Genomic DNA, 17,824 nt, shown 5'->3' with positions numbered 1-17,824 from the left:
TCTTTGTGTTTCTACCTCTACTTTGTGTTTGGCCTGGAGATTCAGCAGTAAATGTTAATTTGTGGCAGTAATTTAGAAGGCAGATGAAGGAATCCTCACTTGTGCTATGTCCACACTAAAGTGGATACAACAAATCTTTGACTCTGCATTTGGGGCTCTCGATTTTTACAACTTACAAAGTGCAGATTTTCAAACACTCTGGTTTCTGTGTATAACAGAGTGTTGGGGGAAACAATGACATCATAGATCACTTCGTGCATGCCCCCTGTTGTTTTGTGTAATGAGCATGTAGCGAAAACAGTGGCGGCTATATACTGGTTTCTCTACATTTGGTAAGCACTGCTAGGTCTATATACAAGTTTACAGCTAAATTTTAGCATCACTGCAGCACATTACTTTCCTTCACAGGTATCTGCGAACCCAGTATTTCTTGGACCACATCGCTCTTCTCTGGTAATTGACGAATCGTTAATGCTGACTTTATCGCCACCTACTGGCCCATCTTGCTTGGTTGAGTACTTGTTTGCTTGTCGTTTTTGTGTTCTCGTCTGGACGGACATATTTTGAGACGTTTTTTTTGGGAGGAAATCAATCAAGTTCAAAAAATATCCTCAGTAGTGTAAACAAGGCGTCAGTTAGACTCTGAAGGCCTCAATATTATAGTTGAACATAACTTCAAGATGTAAACAAACAAATAACCCTGTAATAAGATATAGTACAGTATTATAACACATTAAAACAAAATTGGAGATTATGAATTTGTCAGATAAATTGTAAACAATTTGTTTTATTAATGGCTTAAGAAAATTGTCCAATTTAAAACAGTCATTGGTAAGTGGATAGTTTGAACCCACAAAGTGTCTCTGAGCAACACACCTACGTCACAGCACTTCATTTAAACATGTAAGTGCACCGTTCAGATTGATAATTAGAGAGAATAAGAGTGAGATCCCAAAACCTCTGAGAGGCATACAACTTACTGTTGGACTAGATCTTTTGTAAACACGTATACACTTATCTTCCTGTTTTAAGATAATAGGCTGATCTCTGCACCTGTGTGTAATTATTTTAGATTTTCTTCGCAGTAAAACCTATTTTCTGTCGTCCTCTTCTTTTCAATTTAACTCTTTTGGTCTCTTCTGTATTGGTGCGCCTGCTCTTTTTAGACATGTCTCCCTCTCTGTCCTGTTGCTCACATATGATCTCACACACACAGGAATGTGCACGCTATCGGTTTCTCCTTCTCTCACACACACACTTACACATCTCCCTGTGTCGCCCTGCTTGGTTTTCTCTTTCTGTGTAATTACAGGCTCCTTATCTACTTCCTATGTTACGTGCTGCAGCCGCTGGTCTCCACCATGTTTCCTCCTCTACCATTTGAATGTCACACATCTTCCGCTGCGCTCGTGCCTCCAGCAGCCAACAAGAGGCACACAATATGCTTTTTTCACACGGCCGGAGTCGGCCAAGTTTGATGGCTGCATGGGACACATCCAAGCGGCACTAAATTCTGGTGGCAGTTTTTGCTAGAAAGAGGCAGTTTGAGTGAGCAGCATTGTTGTGGTTGTGGGTGTGTGGGACGTGCAGAGTGGCATATATGGCTCATTGGTGAATGAGTGTTTGGGGCATTTGTGTGTGTGTCCATTAGTTGTAAAGTTTGATTTAATTATTCATGTGGAAGCAGTAACATTGCTTCCCAAACCAGCAAATGAAACTCCATCTCACCAAGGAACTCACACAGGTCACAGCGACCAATTACTTAATGAAAATGATCGGGTTTCTAATGCAGCCCTGGCCGGAGCTCCGTATGCTCCCGATTCCTGCTTCGCTTCACGTGGCTATAAAAGAGAGTGTGCATCAGCTTTCTTCCAGTGGTTAGGTAAAGTGTGCCACCGCTGCAGTCTTTAGACGCATCAAAACTCCAAAGGGCTGAGGCAGCTTTAAGGAAAGGATTATTACTTATTAAGAATGGCTAATGTATGATGTAAAAGTTGGCTCCTTCTCCATCTCTATCCAGTCCTGTCTCTTTGGCTCAGCCTCAACTCCTCTCTCCCCCCTCTAAAATGAAGTGTTTGTGTGGTTTAGGCCCAAATTTCCTCATGCACACCCATTCTTGTGGAGCTTGAAGATACGAAGGATGTAAAAAGGTTATAGAGAGTCCTCGTTCGTTGCAGAAATGAACTCTTAAAGGCCGGTGTTCTGTATTAAAATGCAACAAGTAACTTGTACAGAAGAATAGATAGGTTTGGAGTTGAGGTTTAAATTTGTTCCACAGAGTTGGACCTGCACCACAGCTCTTATAATCTAGTTCTCTCTTTGCTCTTCTAAATTGTTATGTTTTTAATATTTTAACTCTTACTTCAGCACAAAGACCCCTTAATTCTAAAATGGAAAGGCCACCATGCTTTTACCGTTTTAGCTGCACCACCACGGAATGAACGCTCAGTAATTTATCTGAGCTTGTGCCATGTTTTAAAATAAAACTTTCAAAACCCTGTACTTCTTTCATGGGGTCTTTATTAGAACCTGTCACTCTGGTTGTTTTATGTTGTTACTTTGTTTTATTAATAGATTTCTGACCATTCTCTGATATTCCTCAAGGGAATATATCTGTAAAGTCCCTCTTTGTGTTACTGCCCCCACTAGTTCAGCAAGAAACACTGGATATCGTAGATTTTTGTTCACAATCTTTCCGTCTTAAGATTTTAAGTGAACAAGACTAAAATAAGAAAGATGTACTTTTTCAATGTGCATATGGGAATGTAAGTTTGTTTTATTAACTAGACAAAAAAAAATATTTTATTATTTAGCCACTGTTATTTTATTTGCATTGTACAACAACATGGCTATTCAAAGTGCTTTCCACAAAATATAAAAGACATCAAGACAAATTGTAAATGCATGACGATACAAAAAATAAGCATTTAAAAGAGTTGCATAGAGAATAATAAATGAATAAATGATATAACAGTTCAAATAAGTGTAGGAAATAAGTAATTATTTGATGTAGTAAAAGGCAGTGGCAGGATATTCTTCAGCAGTGATTTAAAAGAACTACGAGTTGCAGCAGACCTGCACTTAGGACTTGGATCCCAAACGCAGCTTCTTCTTGTTTAGAGTTGACTCTGGGGACAGAGAGCAGACCTGTTGACGGGTCTGCACGGAAAGCTATTTTGGCCCATCCAGTGCTTTATAAACTCAAGCCTATTACGAAAATTTCAAATCCTCAGAGCTGCGAGACATTTCTGACCCTCGTCAGATGGACAGTTGTCCGTCCTCTGGCTACTTGACACCACAGCAGAAGCTATTTTAGATGACGTGCGTCTGGACGCGTTCGGCACCGCGGACAGCGCCGGCTGCGCCCGGTCTCTCTCTCCCTGTCTCTGTCTCTATCTACAGCCGCTGTGACAGGGAAGCCTTGTGTGTTTCACTCAGAGCATGCAACACACACACACACACACGCACACGCACACACTGAGCCGACTGCAGGCTCTGTATGCAGCACCCATTCTAAATATTTCTGCCTGGTAATACAAAACCAGGCATATTCTGATCAATTATTAAATACCACACTGGGGCACGGGCTGTATATGGCATGAGGTAATCCTCGTACAGCCCCGCTCATTGTAAGGCTCCTCTATTGTCCAACAAGTGGAAATGTGCTTAAATGCTATGTGATTATTGTTTCTCTCTCGCACATGTTGAAATGCTGACACTTTCTGGACGTGTAACTTAATGTAATTAGTCCGAGTTGATCATAAACTCAGGGTATATCCAGACAAAGCATAATGTTTGGCAGGCCTGTGGATGTGTTTGGGTGACGTCGCAGTAAAAGTGATTTCTGATTATGCAGGGTGGTTATGGCAACATTGACAGAGTCGATCTATCGGGTCCACAGTGGATTATGGTGATCGACCATGTGAGGTGGATTTAAACATCTGTCTACATGCACAGTCCCGTTCTTGTTATATCCTAACCCCCTTTTAAAAAGAGCGATCGATCCGCTGCAACCTGTGCGCATAGCGGCCAATGGAGCGATATTCAGTCGAAGGCGGTGTTTTGGCTGTACAGTGACGTTTTAAGGCAGGTCCTGGTCAAACCTTCCAATGATACAAGTCGGTCCTATTCTGCTGGGACCGATCGCGATGAGCGGGTGTCGGAGCGCTGCACGGCAAAGGAGCAACCACAGCGAGACGCGGCGATCAGGGGGATGCGGCATCGGTGCGCGGGAGCTGTCCATCAGCACCAGACGCCCGACGAGAAGCAAGCGAGCAGCAAGAAGAGCCGAGACCCAGACGCTCCTGTTTTCAGCCTGCCGCCCCCGCCCTCTTCTCACCACCACCGAGACCGCACTCCGACCACCGCCGCTCAGCGCCAGAGCCTCCAGGAGCTCCCCTGTCTGAGCCAGCCCACCGGGAGACCCGTGCACAGCGGCGACCCTCTACCCCTGGCGCGATACGACACCGCCCAGCGACCTTCACACCGAGCCGCTGAACCCAGCACCGGGCAGCCGGCGCACCTGCAGCAGGATCCCTGGGCCCCGGCCGGCTCCCAGCAGCAGCAGCAGCCGCCGCCGACGCAGGAGAAGCCGCCTGTTTTTCCGAGCTGCCACTGCAGTTTTTCCGAGCAGGAGGCGAGCCTTTCACAAAACCAGCACCATCCTGTCGATCCTCTCCCACCGCAGCCCTCCCCACCTTTTCCGCCGCCTATACCGCCGCCGCCGACCTCCTCCTCCTCCTCTCTGCTGTTTTCCAGAGAATCTAAAAGGGGGGATCGTCTCCCGAGCAGCGCTAATAATTACTACCAACAGGCAAGCATCGTGGAACGCTGCAGGGGAGGAGGAGGAGCAGGAGGGCACCGAGACCACAGGCAGTTGCAACAGCAGCAGCAGCATCAGCAGCAGCAGCAGCAGCAACAGCAGCAGCAGCAACACAGTAATTTAAGACTCCAACAGAGGGACCCCTCCCCTGAAGGAATCCGTGCAAACTCACAGAAAGGGCGCTCTTTAAATGTATGTGAGTCAACCGAGGCTAACAGGAGAGCATTCGAGTCTCAGGACCTGCAGCAGCAGCAGATCCCACAATTACGAGCGCAGCAACAGCTACTGGTGGGGAGCAGCTTGCCTATCAACTACTGCGCCAGCGGCTCAGGAGAGCTATGTAGGACTCACCAGGCTCCACTGCTGCAGCAGCAACAGCAAGAGCAGCAGAAGCAGCAGCAGCAGCAGCAGCAGCAGCAGCAGCAGCAACAAGGTGCACTGGAGCTCTGTCCCCAGCGTCCGCCGCAGCAGCAGCAGCAGCAGCAGCAGCAGCACTGTGAACAAGACCGCAATAAGTCTGGGAGGATCGGCGAGCAGGCGCAGCCACACAGCCGCGACTCCCGCGTCACCCCCCCGGTAACACAACAGGCGTACGCGGGGAACTCTTCTGCGACCGGGAGCAACAGCAGCAAAGACAGCCCCAACTACGGCTCCAGCTATCACCTGTGGCCGGAGAGCCCGCATAAAGGCGAGGAGAGGATACGCATCGACCTCCATAAGGTAGCCTGGATTTTTGCACATTTCCCCGGTGCCGTGTCTCCGTTAATTACCCCCGGTGATAAAAACAGAGTGGTTTAAACGTTTTCACTCAATGACCACGCCTGTCATACGGTTTTGATAGAACATTAGTCTGTGTGTGTGTGTGTGTTCGTGCGCGTGTTTTGTTTGTGTGTAGCCTGCATGTGAAGGCGGGTGTTTGGATCGTCATTGCTTCCCCCACCCCCAAAAAAAAATACCGCACGGATGTTACTGTAACCCGGCGCGTGACATCGCCTATTCCTCATCCAACCTTCTGTGTGTTTGGTTTGCTCGCACGAGCACGCGCCGTTCCGCGGTCTCGCGCACACACACCTGTTCCATGTTGCAGTGTTGTTGTGGCTTTAGCTCGGTGCAAATATTCAGATGACGCCGCCTGGCAGCTGAATCAGAAAACAAAGCGAGCCCCGGTCTGCACACAGCGGAGGATGCACGGGAGGCGTTTTCCTGTTTTTTTGCTGCTTCCAGACACCGTTTCTGACATAACGGTTGTAGCTTCGCACCATCAGGCCTGTATAGGTCGCCTGTCAGTGTGAGCAGCTGCTGCTCCGCACACTTCCAAACTCACTTTCTGCAGCAGTGTGTTCTACCTGTAGAGCTGTAGCAGTCCAGCGCCATGTCGTTCGAATGGATTCTCGTTGAACTTAAGGCGTTGTGTGGCTATGAAGGCCTTTTTAACACCGGGCTCGAACAGCAAGAGGATAGGCGTGCTGATCGGATCACGGAGTCTACGTGACAAATTGAAAATATCTCGAGGACATCATGTCAAGCAAAGTTTGTAAAATGTTTTTTAATTATCCTTGAAGAAAATGAAATCGTAGGTTAAGTACAAGTGTGGTAACAAGTGGGAAAATGGTTCATTCCACCACTGAAAAAAAGCAAAAATGTCCAAGGACTTGTTTTTTCGGAGTGAACCAAGCTTGTTTGACCTCAAAGTACAAGTAACCTACTTAAAATGAGTGTCAGTGTAAGAATTGACAGAGTGGGACGTCTGTGTTAAAATGAGAAAGGACAAAGACAAAGGAGCAAAATGAAAGTCGTCTACTTTAACTGATTGTGGATACAGACTTCAGTGAGAATGTTAGTGTCCAGGGCAACAAGTTTATTTGGTACGGTTGGGATCTTTATGAGAAAGGTAAACCAGTAAAAAGCTAAATCAAACGACAAGTGTTCAAATGCATCGTCGTTTACTCAAAACCTCATTAGAGGAAATTAACAACCCTTTTCCTCCAAAGAGCCACCTGTCATTTCCCCTCAGAAATCGGATTGTCCAATCATGGCTAATCATTGGACATGTTTTTTTTAGTTTTTTCCTCCATCTGCATTTACTCGAGGTCAAGTTTTTACAGGAGAGAAAAGAACAGGAGGCATTGATGAGGGTGCAGCATCTAAATAAGTGCACCACCACCACCACCACACTCCCTCTTTAAAATGCTGCAGCAGGGGCTGAGCTGGCACCAGTAGCAAAAGGTGGCTCATCAAACCACCTTGACATGACTGTTCTGAACTTGACTCAATTTTAGAGCATCAGCAGAACAGCGAAATGACCAAACGACTGAAGAGAAAGTAAACTTTAGTTTTTTTCTTCTTACAGTTGCTCCATTCTTTTTCAAGCAAAAACAAACCAGACAAATCTAGAATAGTGCAGTCAGTTGATGTTAAGATAACATATTGTTCACGTCTGAAATATCGAGTATTTCACCTCCTCTGAGGTTATATTTTCAACTGCGTTTGGTAATTAGCAGGATTACGATAAACCACCAGACGGATTCCAATGAAATTGGGTTACAGTTTGGGTCACGGAAGAGCCCATAACATTTTTGCTAATTTCCAAATTATGTATATTAATAGAAAAACAATCTGACATATTTAGGGGGTCGATATCTATCAGTGTGTTGGTGCAGCTTGATTGAATTTAAGGGGACTGGGCCTCGGTAGAGGTGTGTGCCCTTTCCAGTAACATCATATACTGAGTCTGCCAGTTCTCACCTTCACTTTGTTTAGCCTAATAAAAAAAACTACACACCATCCAACAACGCACCACTACAAAATGTGAGGTAAGAACGTCCGGATGCAGTGACACTATTATTAATGTATACTATTCAATGAAATAGTCATATTGCTCTAATTATAGAGTAAAACCTCATTACAAAGACTAAAATAGATCAGCAGCTGGGACTTGAACACCCTGTAGGACTGTTACGTCTTTTTAATCCACTCTGTTTGTGATACCGGGAGATTTTTCTTTGTCCTCTCCAAACTGATTTGAAGGCAAAAATTACAATTAAAAGCTGGGAAACAAACTGAGACGTCAACATGCAGCAGTTTACGGTGGAGCTGCTGTACAACATTTACTTATTACGCAAGTATGACATAATCCCATTCCGGTCATGAAAGAGGAAATCCAAAAAATCTTAGAAGTGCTCCCATGACGGACTTTGCTTAAGTATCAAACCTTTTCCACTCGCTCTGATCGGACCGCGCCAAGTATTTTGATATGGCTAGACATGCTTATCCATTCATGGATATTTGTGGGATCGCGGTTACATCTTATTGACTCGCCCTTAATGAGACAGCCCCTACCCCCGCTCCCATTTGAAATCCCTTAAACAAAACACTTGTGACAGAACAAGCCTGATAAAGTGTATACGATTACAGTATCCCACAGCACGCCCTGAAACCCAATAGCCAGCCCCACTGAACTGATGGCAGGTAGTACGATATTGTGTCCTGCCTCAATAACATTGTGCTTTGAAAGGTGCATCGCTGCTCCTATTGTGATAGGCTGTGTAAGTACTCTAATGCCTGCCACTTACTGCTATGGTGATATCCCCTGCAGGGACACTGTACTACATAAACATGGGTGGATTTGCTCTTGTTGAACAAGGCAGATTTCTTTTTTTTAAGGATACACCGATGGCGCGTTCAGCAGAAAACTGTGATTAATCACGTAGCGTTTGTCAGATTTGATGTCGTCAAGGGCCTGAGATGAACAGGGCTTCTCTGAAAGTGAAAAAAATACGTGCAAGGTTAAAAAGAGGAGGAAACCAATGTCCCAATAACATCAAGTGGGCTTTCTTTGTGGGGGTCCAAGCTTGATGAATCCATCCTGGTGCACTGTTATTGACAAAATGGACCAATATTTTAGTGCTTCAGCTAAAACCTTCATTACTGAGTATTCTGTTGATTTATAAATACAGGAATGCATCATGCAACGTCTCTCTTCAATGAATTCCTTTTTAATATTGTAGTGGTAGTTGTGTCAATGGGCCATTTTCCGATGGTTAATTTAGTTTGAAACCTCTAGTTATTAAATTTGCTATTTCAAATATTAAATCTCCCACCATGTGAAAAGATTTAATTGGAGAATGTTTGGCATTTTTGTTTATAAATTATGACAAAAGAAATTATTTATCAGTGATCAGAAGTGTTGACGATAAAAGTCTTCAATCAATGGAATAAATGATGAAAAGACTATTTTTTTTTAAAAAGGACAACTTAGCAGGCACAACACAATAGCACAGAAGCTCTCAGGTTGTTACTCAGCTTTGTATCCAACAATTACTTCCATTTTCGATTCATTTTATCAGAATGTTTGAGAAATCATTGAATCAAAATGTGAGCAAACAGTGACTGTTGTCTTTCACAATTTCCCTTTGCCTAAACTGATGTTTTTTAAAAAGCTTGTTTTGTCCAATTAACACTCCGACCCTTCCACTCAAATAATCACTTTACTTTCATAAATCAAAAGAAAAACTGTCTGGAATTGGAAAATGTTTGATATTTCTCCTTGAAAAATGACTTAAATGATCAGTTGATTTCTGATGCTGTTATTTATTATGAATACAAGAACTCTTTGTGCTTTTATATTCAATATTTACTAGTTAGCAGATAAATACAAGTCTGTTATTATGTAAACCAAACAGAAGAAATCAGAACTACGGTTAAAATTAAGAAGAACAAAAAGGAAAAGTCCCGATCTAGTGCCATCACTTTTTTTCTGCTGTCCCATCACTGAGTGTGTGAGTGTGTGTGAGTGTGTGTCAGACAGGTGCCAGCCCACCTTTCTGGAGAACATAAGGTTGTATGTGTCATTGCAGAAGGGATGGCTTGAAAGGGGAGAATAGCTATTGCAGTAAAGCCTTTTGTGCCGCTCCTGCCAAACTGCAGCCCAACACGCGAATAATCACCCTATATGATCTAACAAAGGTCAACACAGAATATATCAAAGTGCCACTTGCAACCAAGTTAGTGTCTCTGTGGCGTTTTTCTGCAGGATTTAGGATGTTTAGTGGTGTTTGTGTGTGTGTGTGTGTGTGCGTGTGTGCGTGTGTGCGTGTGTGTGTGTGTGTGTGTAAAAGCTTTGCAAAGTAGAGTGTGAATGATTTTCTTTCCCCAAGAAACATGAACGGCAACACTGACGAGTGTTTCCAGCAAAGAAAAGGCAAAGCAAACACTATTTTAAGAGTTTGGAATATTTGCTGCTTTTCTTTCCAACGTTCAGTTTTTCTTATCACTCGGATCATTTTACTTTAGTCGCGTTGGTCTTGTCTGAATTAAGAAAAAGTACGGAGGGAATTGAGCTGCCGACTCTATTTAAAAAAGTAGTTTGTCTTATCAGTTGTGTGTTTGTGTTGGCTCCGCAGTAACGCTGAGGTAACGCTGGAGCTCGGAACAATTGATGCAGACAGATCTGCTTACGGCCTTATGATTTAGTGGCAGGCTTATGCCAGGAGAAACATTATGTTGATTTAAACTTTCTCTATCGGTCATCTCTCTGCTGTTGTTACAGGGGCCTGCGTTTGTTTTGCTCTCATTAGGCGTCCGTGTTTCCACTGCCTTCTGCGTTCGAGGCGGCGAGGGCAGCCAACACCTTGAATATAAACACACCCCGCTGAACAATTAAATGTCAGACAAGGGGCAGATCCCAGCTCGCAACCCCTGTTGGAGATGGAGGAGTGGCACTGCTGTAGATCTCTGATAGCGCTCACAATTGCGTGAAGAGGGGGGTAGGTGTGAGCTGTGGGAGCCTCTTAGTTTCGGCTGCAGCTGGCAACACACAGGCAGTAAGTATGAACATGAAGCTCTTTTAATAATTGATTGCTGTTTTCCCTATTTTTTTGTGTGCTGTGTTTAAGTGCAAGGCTGCGCTCCGGCTCTGAAATAGATTTGTGTTACCATGTGTTGCTATGGAGAGATCAGCCTGGTATTGTGTAGCCGTCTCTCTCTCTGGGGTATTGGGTTTGGTCAAAGGAATCATCTGCAGAACAAGATTATCTTTTGGATTTACGATTCATTTCACACTCGCGTCCGACGCACACTCATGTACAGTACGGGCTTGCACACATGTCCACATAACGCACACACACACACACACACGCGCACACAAAGAGAGTAGGGCAGCCCACACAAACACTGATGTTACTGTTACCGGTGTTCAAATACTGCTCCACTTAATACAGTTCATTCGCTTTGCGTTTCATTTGAGTGAGCCAGCACAAGGAGAGGTGTATTGAATTACTTGCAGTCCAGTTGAATACAAAGAGTGGAAAGAAAGAGTGTTGGGGGTGGGTAGGTGGTGGTGGTGGGGGGGTGGGGGGGGTTCCCTCAGTCGCCGTGAGCTGCCTCGTTGCTTACTTACTCCAATGGTAGAGTCACAGCGTGGCAGATGTTTTCGCTCTGCCAGCGGTCAATGCAATTTGTAGCTCGACTGTTCGATCTCTCATGATGTTTCCCCTTTTCTAATGTGTGTAGTAACTTACGATGTTTTTTTAAACTCGGTAGGCTATAGTGTGCCAAGTCCCCACCGTGCTTGCTTTAATAAATGACCACAGTTCATTTATATGGTAATTCCTGTGAGACTCTAGCCAAGGGATGCCAGGCATATAATGTATCACTGCTATGCATATGCTTTATGGCTAATTAGGTTATTGATCTGAGGCTGTTTCTGCGTTAGGGCATGATCACAACACTAAAGAGTATGAGTAATGCAGCTGTAAGCAGATATTTGTCATTCATTACAAGAGCGGGGCCGATTCAGATCTACACTGATGGCTGCGTAGTGGATGTGTGTGCAGGCGTGCGTCCGTCTGCACGATCTTGTAACTGCCGTGGATGTGTGAGCTCATTGAGTTGGTTAAACACAGCGTCGGGTGGGAGAGCAGGGTGCATTAATGATACGGGAGAGATGTGTGATTTCATCATACTTCGCTCACACAATCAACCAACGCGTCGCTCGCAGCCTGCCCTTGAAGATGTACGTTTGGAAAGCATCTCCATGCCACTGTGAAATTCCATATGGAGAGTGTTTGCTTTGTGAGGCTGTGTGTGTGTGTGTGTGTGTGTGTGTGTGTGTGCGCTAGTCATGCATGTGAATACATGTGTGTATATTCACGATGTGTCCCCCCCCTGCTCGGGCCTGCGTGCTCCTTCCCTGGATATGCTTACCCCCCCCTTTTTTTTCTTGTCAGGTCTTTATGCCTTCAGGTCAGAGTTTAACTGCTGATCCCCTGAGCTGCCGTACTACTTAATTTACAGCACATGATACACAACCGTTCCCCTGTAAAACTCAATCACAGCCTCCTCTGTCCACTGATAAATATTCAGTGAAGAACAAAAAAGCCTTTGCTGATCAGATCTATCCTGCTTTTCGCCGTTTATATAAAATGTGAATTCTATTTCTTAACCGTATTTAAACAAACAAATATATTTAATAATATGGAAATGAAAATAATGAACCAAACCTTGAATCAGCAGTGCTTTGTTTATGTATGTATGCTGTATGTGAGTCTAAATGCCACCAAGAGGACCCTTTGTCATGGCCCCTTTGCCTTTTTACACTGAATTAAATAAGCCGACATTATATTGTCCCCATGTGTGATTTCAAATAGCATGTTGCTGTTTCGAAATCAGACTTCAATTCAGGTGCAGCATCCTTCGGAGGATGTGTCGCGACTAGACTGTCCCATTTCGAAGGCTCAGACAAATGTGGCGGACACATGCCTCTTCCCGTCCCCGAGAAACAAAGGCTCAAACGGGTTGATACGCCTCAGGCCAACCTATCCCAGCATTCATTGCGCTTCTGTCCTGAACCAGTTTTCAAAGAGAAAGTGGCGCCGGCAAGCAATGAGACGTCCGATGCTAAAAGGTTTCGGCTTCAACTCAGCTGAATGATACACAAGTTAAATAATCAAGGGGCATTGAGTTAAACTTTCTCACTGTGTTCAACTGCAGCTCTGTTGCTAGGCGACGGCCGTCAGGGCGGGACAAGCTGGTGACACTGATCACAGGAATCCTCTGCAGACCGTCTCATTTCGGTTCGGCCTTCACGGTCCTAGAAGACGGCCCCCCTCCGTGGACCGTGAACTGGGACACGGCGTGATGTGTGACATCATGAGCGCTTTGTCGTGCCGTGCTCTCCCTTTCACACACACACAGATCTAGCTCTCTGCTGCTCCTCTCCAATGTTACCACTGCTCACACCTTTTGTACAGATCGACGTGGCAGAATAAAGCTGTCACGTTCCTGCCTCGAACAAGTCTGTATTAAACTGGGCTCTGCTGCAGGGATGTGGGAGTCCTCTGCTATCCCCGTCCATAGTGGCTCTTCTCCAACACACAAGCTTTCCACATTGAAACAGAAGATGCACTGAATGAAGCTGCTTTCCTTCAGCTTTGTCAGCCCCCCCCCCCCTCTTCTTTCTCTGCTTTGTTACCTCAAGTCACCTAGCAGGAGAATATGAAACAGCCTTCACCACAGCACCGGGCCTGCTGAAGTTGACTGCAGGCGATGTACGCTGCAGAAAAACATCTGTTCCATGGGGCATTATTCCGGCGTGCGCGTGTTTTGCATGTGTGTGTTTCCGCACATTTGCATGTTCATTTGTACCTGTGTTATTGTGTAAAGGGAAACGGAGTGAGCGAGCGAGTGGGCGGATCGCTTTTAGCATATCATTATCATGTGGACATCGCGGTCTTCTGATGGTAGAGGCCCCATTAACTCTATTGCAGCTTCTCGTCATGTGGAAGACCCTGTCGCTGGAGCTGTCGTCTTCTCCAAGAACGATTTCCTGTTTGAGCCACGGCATCTGGGCTCCGTGCTTAATTATGCATCTGCAGTCGTGTTTACAAAGAGAGCGACCGCACCGTGTGTGTTGGTTGTTGTGCGTGTGTTTCCCGGATCTGTACTGTTTGGTGCGTGAATGGATAAAAGCATCAGTTTTATAACAATAAATGAATGCTATTTTTATTCATCGGATTTGGTTTGTGAGCGTTCACACAATGCTGACACGCTGACATTAGGAAAATGTAACGCCTGTTTTCCTCCCTCTCTCCACCTCCCTGTGTTTCTCTCTGGTTTATGTTAGTGGTTTCTATGGTGTTTGGCTCTCTGCGTGTTGTTGTTCCTATACAGCTCCGCCAGCTTCCATTATCGGCCTCCCTCTGACTGTTAACCCCTTAATGGTCCGGTGGCCTGCGCACTTCCCCTTTTGTCACTGCCATTTTCTCTTTAACCCTTTCACGAACAAAGCTGCCTCCCATCTCTCTCCTCTCCCTTTCTTTGCGAGTCCATTTTCGATCGCTCGTTTCTGCTCCCCAGTCACCTCTTCTTCTTCTTTGTCAGACGAGGAAAAAGGCTTTTTTTAAAAGCTGAATCAATTTACATTAAAGGGCCCAAGGGGCATTAGAAAACTGCAGCACTTAATTTCATGACCAAAAAAAAAAAAAAAAGAGTCAGGGAGGGAAACTGTAGCTGGAGGCTGTTAGCACAATACCCAGAACTTTTATCATGTGAGACGTAAGAGACGAGCATGAAAGACTGAGTGTAGTACAGTGTGCTGACTGCCTGTGGTTCACCCACCTGAAAACAAGAGGACATGCAATGTGTGTGTACTTGTACTTATATATTTGTGAGGACCATTTTGAGCATAGACCTTACGGAGTGACGATATCTTTGGAAAGTGACAACATTTTGGCCGGTTCTCACTTTTTCAAAGGCTTGTTTGAGGGTTAGGCCTGGTTTTAGGGTTAGAATTACGTTAAGGTTAGGGTTAGGCATTTAGTTGTGATGGTTAAGGTTAGCGTAAGGGGCTGGCAAATACATTATACCAATGACTGTCCTCACTAAGATAGAAGTACAATAATGTGTGTGTGTGTGTGTGTGTGTGTGTGTGTGTTCCCGAGGCCTCTGTGGCTGAATACAAATGTGCTGCTTTTCCAACTGGCCTCTGTTTCACTTCACCAGAGAAAAATTGGGGTTCAGAGCCAGATAAGGATATTCAATTAGCCCGAGTCTATGGGAGACCGCTGCACCAGTCAGAGCGCGCAGCAGCCGGGTGACATATGGTAAGGGCTCTCTGTTAGAGTGGAGCAGCAAAGAAACCTGATATCTTCTCATTTCATCTTGTCACTGTTTCAGTAATCTTCCTGTTGGAATGTCAAACATATACTGTCTGCTTCAGTAGATATCTTTTTTTTTTTTTTTTTTTTCTCATTGTGAAGGTCTCGTCTTAGAATACGAAAATGGAAGATAACTCGAATACGGGGAGTGAGACTGAATACTTTTCAGATTAGCGCAATTTGAGACATTATCATACGTTATTGGTGTTTTTATTTTCCACACAAATCGGAACACGAGTGCAAAGAAACCTATTGATGTCATTCATTTGTATTTAAAGTTGATATATATCCGCTGTAAGACATTGCTCCAAAAAGGAAACTCCCCTGATTCCCCATCACTTTCCCTTTTAACTCTCCCTCCTGTCCTCCAGCGTCTCCCGTTGGCCCGTGTCCTCCTCTCGTCATAAATCTAAAGGGCGACGTCTCCAGGCAACTCTCCAGTCAATCTTTACTGAGTTTGTTGCGCTATCGATCTATCCCGTGCTATAGGTTGTCCTGGCTTCTCGCACCACTATTGATGGTTTTACCTTGGGGGGGAGGGGGCTCTAAACTGCCTCAGCCTAAATTTATGGCGGGGCTCGTTTTCAAATGACTTACAATCACCTCACAATGAAAATAGAGGTTGTCAGGTGGTGGCATTTATTCATCGATGCTGTAGCTGGTCCTCGCAGCTGTGAGTGCAGTTTGATGGGGGGGGGGGTAAAGATTGTGGGATTGAGTTGTGGGTTATGGAGCACTTAAGGGCGATAATCTCTGTGAGGAATATGTGGCCACTCAGGTCCTGTTGGGAAGTCAAATAGCCGCCAGGGGAACAGTCACCTAATCAAGATGGTTTAGTCTTCAGGGTCCACATAGACTGAGCTGTATTTCAAGCTCCCTCGGTTTGGTGTGTTTCAGTGTGTATGTGTGTGTCTGTGTGTGTGTGTGTGTGCACGTTGTATCCCTGGCCACATGCATTACTGGGAAATCTGATTAATTGGAAAAAGGGACAGGAGTATGAGGCCTTTTAGGTCCTAATTCGCACTTGTTCTCTCACAGGATCATAACGTTACATAATGTTACGCTGTACTCTCCTACACACACACTTTACCCTCTTACATCTCCAACACATAACTACACTCATCTTAGACTCTTCCGTATAAATATACATACGAGAGGATAACTGTACATGTGAATTATAATGGATGCATGTACCTGACATTACTCTACAGTGAAGTGGCTGCAGTCTACCATAGGTGCATGAGAGCGAAGTTTTCCGGCCTCAACCTCCTCTCATACGTCTGCTTGTGTGTGGGAATGTGTCAAGGACAGGGTCTGCCCTGTGGTGAGGGGGTTATCAGCACAGATCAGGCATACATCAAGCAATCAGCCATAATGGGAGACTATGAAGGTGAAAGGGGCAATACTGTTGATTAGTTAAAATAAAAAGGGTAGTTTAGAGTTTTGATTAGCGCAACTTTGAAATGCACTTCTGGTCCCATTTCCATACACAATGTCAAACCTCAAGGAGCATCTTTTATGGTTGAATTAACACATCAATATCAACACAGACAATACAAGGATCTGAGATTATACTGTGCCACCAAGAGTCTGACCTGGAGGGTCTTTTTAAATTCCCCTGACAACTAAAGTAAACAGGTTAATATTGTTTAAGTTCTGGGCTCTTTCAGTCTAAACAGCAAAAGAACTTTCACTTCACTTAACATTTTCTAATCATATCCGTAAAAAGATATTAAGTATCAAGCGAGAAACAAAAATCTATAATTTAAACGTGACTCTTCATGGTCATTGAAACTAAACTAAAACTGTAAAACGCTTGCCATGATTAAAAAATGCCATGATTTAACCAAAAGGCAGGCTGATTATAATCTATCATGTAACCGTTGGTCAAAAAACTGGTCTAATCCAAAAGAAATTTATTGAATTCATGAAAATATAATTGAATTTATAATTTAGTGGTCATTTCTTTGTTCTTTACTTTCTTTTTTGTGTGTATGTCAACACGCTCTCACACCGAAGACGCTCTCCTCAGTTGACTGTACTGCCTCTGCTGCACTTATGTCATTTATGAGAGGTTGTTGTAGTGAGTGCAAACGAACTTAGAGAGCTGTGAGTGGCTCTACTGGACATTTTACAAGTCATACGTCTTTGTCTGGGTAACCATCTTTCCACATTTTTATAATGCTGTTGCTGCATTACAAAGAATAGCAATAATTATTTGTTATTTAGTTATTTATTCATGGAACAAGATTATTAAAGTTTAAATCAGCTTTTAGAAATGTGCGTTTGCTTTTCACTGACGCAGATTTTCAGATAACAGTCACTTGAATGTGTGATGATGCTTAGACAAGTTCTGGAGATACAAGGAGCATCTTTTTGCATGGTTTCTAAGTGGACGTGTGTTGGTTATGGACATCAGAGACACTGGTATCAATGGGAAGTTTAAATATGTTTATCATATCTGTCTGTTCAAATTTGAGTGAGTCAGAGGGAGAGAGAAGTTTGTAGGTTTGAAGTCCAACTAAAATCATCAGCCTTAAGTCATAACCAGGACACCTTACTATTATTTACACTAGTATATATATATATACACACATACACATACTGTTTAGGGGGTTAATCTGATTCACAAATCAAGGTCAAGGTTAAATTTGTTAACTATTCCACCAGAACCCATCCGTTACGGCCCTGATCTACAAATCAAGTTTCTAACAACCCCCTCCGCTAATTTGCTGGAAAATTAAAATTGCTTCTAATGAGGCAGGGGTGTCCCATAGGGAAAGTAACCCCCCTCCCCCTGTTCAGCTCTAACCCCAATCTCCCCAGGACCTAGTTTATAAGACACACG

General features: G+C 44.3%; 1 protein-coding gene across 4 annotated transcripts in view; it reads left to right on the top strand.

The window, feature by feature from the left end:
• Window positions 1-4,062: 4,062 nt before the first annotated feature.
• Window positions 4,063-17,824, top strand: part of kcnn1a (potassium intermediate/small conductance calcium-activated channel, subfamily N, member 1a) — a 51,140-nt gene continuing 37,378 nt past the window's right edge. For all 4 annotated transcript variants that reach the window (XM_035171461.2, XM_035171459.2, XM_035171460.2 and 1 more), the window contains exon 1: window positions 4,063-5,542. In XM_035171461.2, coding sequence (XP_035027352.2) covers window positions 4,214-5,542 — 1,329 coding nt within the window. In that variant the 5' untranslated portion in view covers window positions 4,063-4,213. The remainder of the gene's footprint in view (window positions 5,543-17,824) is intronic.

Source organism: Hippoglossus stenolepis, chromosome 11 (genome assembly GCF_022539355.2).
Source record: "Hippoglossus stenolepis isolate QCI-W04-F060 chromosome 11, HSTE1.2, whole genome shotgun sequence".
NCBI lineage: Eukaryota > Metazoa > Chordata > Actinopteri > Pleuronectiformes > Pleuronectidae > Hippoglossus > Hippoglossus stenolepis.
Note: the sequence above shows the minus strand (reverse complement) of the source record. Positions and strands in the feature narration are given on the sequence as shown.